This window comes from Chrysoperla carnea, chromosome 4, assembly GCF_905475395.1.
Source record: "Chrysoperla carnea chromosome 4, inChrCarn1.1, whole genome shotgun sequence".
In the NCBI taxonomy this organism is placed as follows: Eukaryota; Metazoa; Arthropoda; class Insecta; order Neuroptera; family Chrysopidae; genus Chrysoperla; species Chrysoperla carnea.
In genome coordinates this window covers 18,279,332-18,282,801 of record NC_058340.1, presented here as the reverse complement: position 1 = coordinate 18,282,801, position 3,470 = coordinate 18,279,332, and the positions used below count along the sequence as shown (strand labels likewise).

The window sequence follows — 3,470 nt, the reverse complement described above, 5'->3', positions numbered from 1 at the left end:
ATTTAACTACTAATATACTCGCCTCTGCACATAATTTTTTTATCCTTAAAATCAATTCCACTAAAAATAAGTCTTGAAAATCGAAGATGTGCTTTTTGTAAAGCTACAGCAACAAGACTAATTTGCTACTTTCCCTTGTAAGAGAAATCAAGTTTTATTTGTGTTATAAAAAGTATTTGTGAAAACAAATAATACTACATTGTATAAACATACCTATAATAATTAATAAGTTAATAACATACGACGTAGAATATATTACATAATATCTATTCCAATTTAAAACTAAATGCATACCTGTGTAAAAAATTGAAATATTTTTATAAATAAGTTGTAAATATGTAAAATTAAAAACTGATATAAGAATTAATAAATATCAACGTATACTTTTTAAGATTTTAAAATAGAATAAAATTATTAAATATGAAATTGTTTATTGTTGTTTTAATAATAGTGACGGTAAAAGGAGAATACATCACTTTTAATGGACATTGTCCTAGTCTTTCACCACCTGAAGATCTTGAAATAGATGTGAGCACACATTTATTACAAATTTTTTCAGTATTAGTACAGTAAAGGTGTTACAAAATAAAGGAAAATGAAAGAAAAACGCTCGCATTTCGGTAAAACCTCATGGAATGTGTTTCTTAGGTGTCAAATATCAATAGTAACGCACGAGTTAGGGGCGCAAATGTTTCTATTTGTTAATAAACAATAAATTATTAATTTAATGGAACGGTGAATGTTAAAGTTGACTTACAAAATTAATAAATAGGCAACGTGAATTAAGTATACCTTATACATGTATAATAGTTTTCGATTATTTGACAAACACTTAACATTTACGTCATACAAGTTGCCTAATTAAAAATTTCTTAACAGAAATTTAACTTTGATTGTTTCATTGAATAAACAATTTATTGTTTATTAACAAATAGAAACATTTGCGTCACTAACGTTAAATAAATTGTATTGAAACATTTGCGTCACTAACGTTACTAATGATTTTGGATACCTAAGAAACACATTCCATGAGGTTTTAGCAAAATGCGAGCGGTTTCTTTCATTTTCCTATATTAGCCGATTTTTATAATATATTTTATTGTACTATATAGCAAATTAATCAAAGTTGCAACTAACGTGCGTTTTAGGAAAGTATTATGTCAAATATAAGTGGTCACGTGAGCGTTTGAGCGAGGTCACACATGCGTTGGAATTAATGATCGATGTCATGCTTGGGTCAAAAATGATAGATATTGGATCTAGCGCATGTAAATTTTATAAAATAAATTGTATTTCAATAAAAGTTAAACTTGCGTTTTATATCTATTGAAATTGACGTCCATTCCAACGAGTGAGAGTCTACAATGCACATTAAATTAATAGGTCGTGTCGTCAGGAAGTGCATTGATAAGGCGCATATTTTAATTGACGTTGTAATGCACGTCAAATCAACGCCCTTGTGACCACAGCCTTACTGACTTTTGATACAATACAAATGGTTATCGGGCGCATGTAAAACTTGTCGAATACAGATATTTATCGGTATAATTTTTAAACTAATAAATATAGTTATTAAAGTTGAAACATTAGAGAAATACTTTGTGGGATCATTATCAATAAAATTTATTTTTAAGCTGAATGGGAAATACTACACGATTGCTGTAAGTTTAAATGGAACAACCAGAAATGATATTGTTAATCAATTTGAAGTAATCAGTCCTGATGAATTTCACAATAGTCTCCTTTTTAGAAGTGCCCATGACGATGATGCCTGTAGAAATATATCAGTTACTTTTAAAGTTTTCGAAATGGGAATATACACAGTAGTACATCAAGGTATTATATTTAAGAAGATCCTTCGCTAATATTGTTAAAAAGATTAGTTAGATTGTGAACTCATAAAAAGGTAATAATTCTGTGATTCTATTTGTCTACTTTTTAGAGGATTGGTTGTAAAAAACTCAAAAAATGATCAAATCAACACGTCAATTTTCTTTTTTACCAATTTTACCTTAATAAAAAAGCAAACAACAAAAAGCACAGAATTTTTACTTCTATAGATATTATTTCTTTATTAATGGATCAGACGGATTTGATCAGAATGAGAAATGAAGGTGGAATCCCATACATTTATTACTCTTCTATCTTGTGTATTTAATGTTACAGATGGAAGAGATGATTCCTATGTTGGAAACTCCTTATATTTTCTGTCAGATAATGTGGCATTTTTATGCCGTGACACATCAGGGGAAGAAGTGTTTCGTGGTGAGATATTATTTAGTAATTGTAAGGTCTGATAGTAGAGAAATGAAGAATATGTAGGAAGTTACAATGAGAAATGAGGAACTAGAAATTTAATCGTTGATATTCAAACTATTGGTTAAGATTTAATGTTCGTTATTTCAATATTTTAGCCGAAATAGCAGTATTAAGTAAAGAAATAGAGGAATTTGATTCAGATCAGCGAGATGATGTAGAAGAGGTATTGACATCATACGGTTTGGATTTCATGAATCAATATATTAGTCCAGTCAAGCAGTGTAATCCATGTTTGTAAGATTATATCCGTCAAGAATTTTTTTGTAATAGAATTATTAAGTAATGGCTAGACTAAATATGCTGAGCCATTACAGTTTTAAATATTATATTATAATATAAAATTATGTAGAATAAATAAATATTAATAAAATCTGAATACTTCGATGTTACTTTTCAAAGATTTTTAATTTGTTTTTTTTTCTTCTGATAGAAAGTAATTTGATAGTAAAAAATGGTTCCATATCGATGAATTTTTTAGAAAATCTGATATTTTCACTCATAATATTTTCAAGTTAATATAGAATTTTGAAATTCTGTTTATGCAAGACAATGGAATTTTAGGAATGTTTAAAAGTAAAAATTAATGATGAAAATAAAATGTTTTGTAAATAAGACTGACTCTATGTTCATTACATGTAATTGGTATCCACTTAAAACTTTTTGTATTTTCACATTGACTAAATAATTGAGTTTTTAAAGAAAAATTTTTTTTGGCAAAAATGGAAAATTTGCACATATTCTTTATAACAAAATTGATTTTATTAATTAATTATTTAAAAACTTTCCAAAGGAAGAAACGAAAACGCCTGAAGAAAAAATTTTCGTAAAAACATCGTTGTGACGAAAATATTTTAAAACGTTTGTAATCTGTGAATTTTTTCTAAAATTTTAATAATTTCAATTAACTTATACTTAATTATAGATAACTTTCTTGGCGAAAAAAATTTTCTTGGCGAAGTTCAATATTATTTAATAAAGTAGAATTGAAATAAAATATAAAAACTGATTATAATTTTTTATTCAACAACCCAATTGTGCCTAATAGTTTTAAGTATTATTTAATAAAGGCCATGGTAGAACTAATTCTACCAAGAAAAAGGCTGATATTTGTCAAGTTTGCAGGTATAAAAAGATTAACTCAGAATATCAGA

General features: G+C 26.9%; 1 protein-coding gene across 1 annotated transcript; it reads left to right on the top strand.

Annotated features, from left to right (window-relative positions):
• Positions 1-400: 400 nt before the first annotated feature.
• LOC123299084 lies at positions 401-2,565 on the top strand. Its single transcript, XM_044881301.1, has 4 exons — positions 401-528; positions 1,635-1,836; positions 2,167-2,265; positions 2,415-2,565. Exons 1-4 carry the CDS (start codon positions 421-423, stop codon positions 2,555-2,557), a joined length of 552 nt encoding a protein of 183 aa, XP_044737236.1. The 5' UTR covers positions 401-420; the 3' UTR covers positions 2,558-2,565.
• The last annotated feature ends 905 nt before the right edge of the window (positions 2,566-3,470 follow it).

Excerpts from the sequence above, each read along its gene's own strand:
- LOC123299084 (XM_044881301.1), top strand. The coding sequence starts at position 421 with ATGAAATTGTTTATTGTTGTTTTAATAATAGTGACGGTAAAAGGAGAA. Across the intron at positions 1,837-2,166 it reads ATACACAGTAGTACATCAAG|ATGGAAGAGATGATTCCTAT; the intron begins GTATTATATTTA and ends TTAATGTTACAG. Across the intron at positions 2,266-2,414 it reads AGGGGAAGAAGTGTTTCGTG|CCGAAATAGCAGTATTAAGT; the intron begins GTGAGATATTAT and ends TCAATATTTTAG.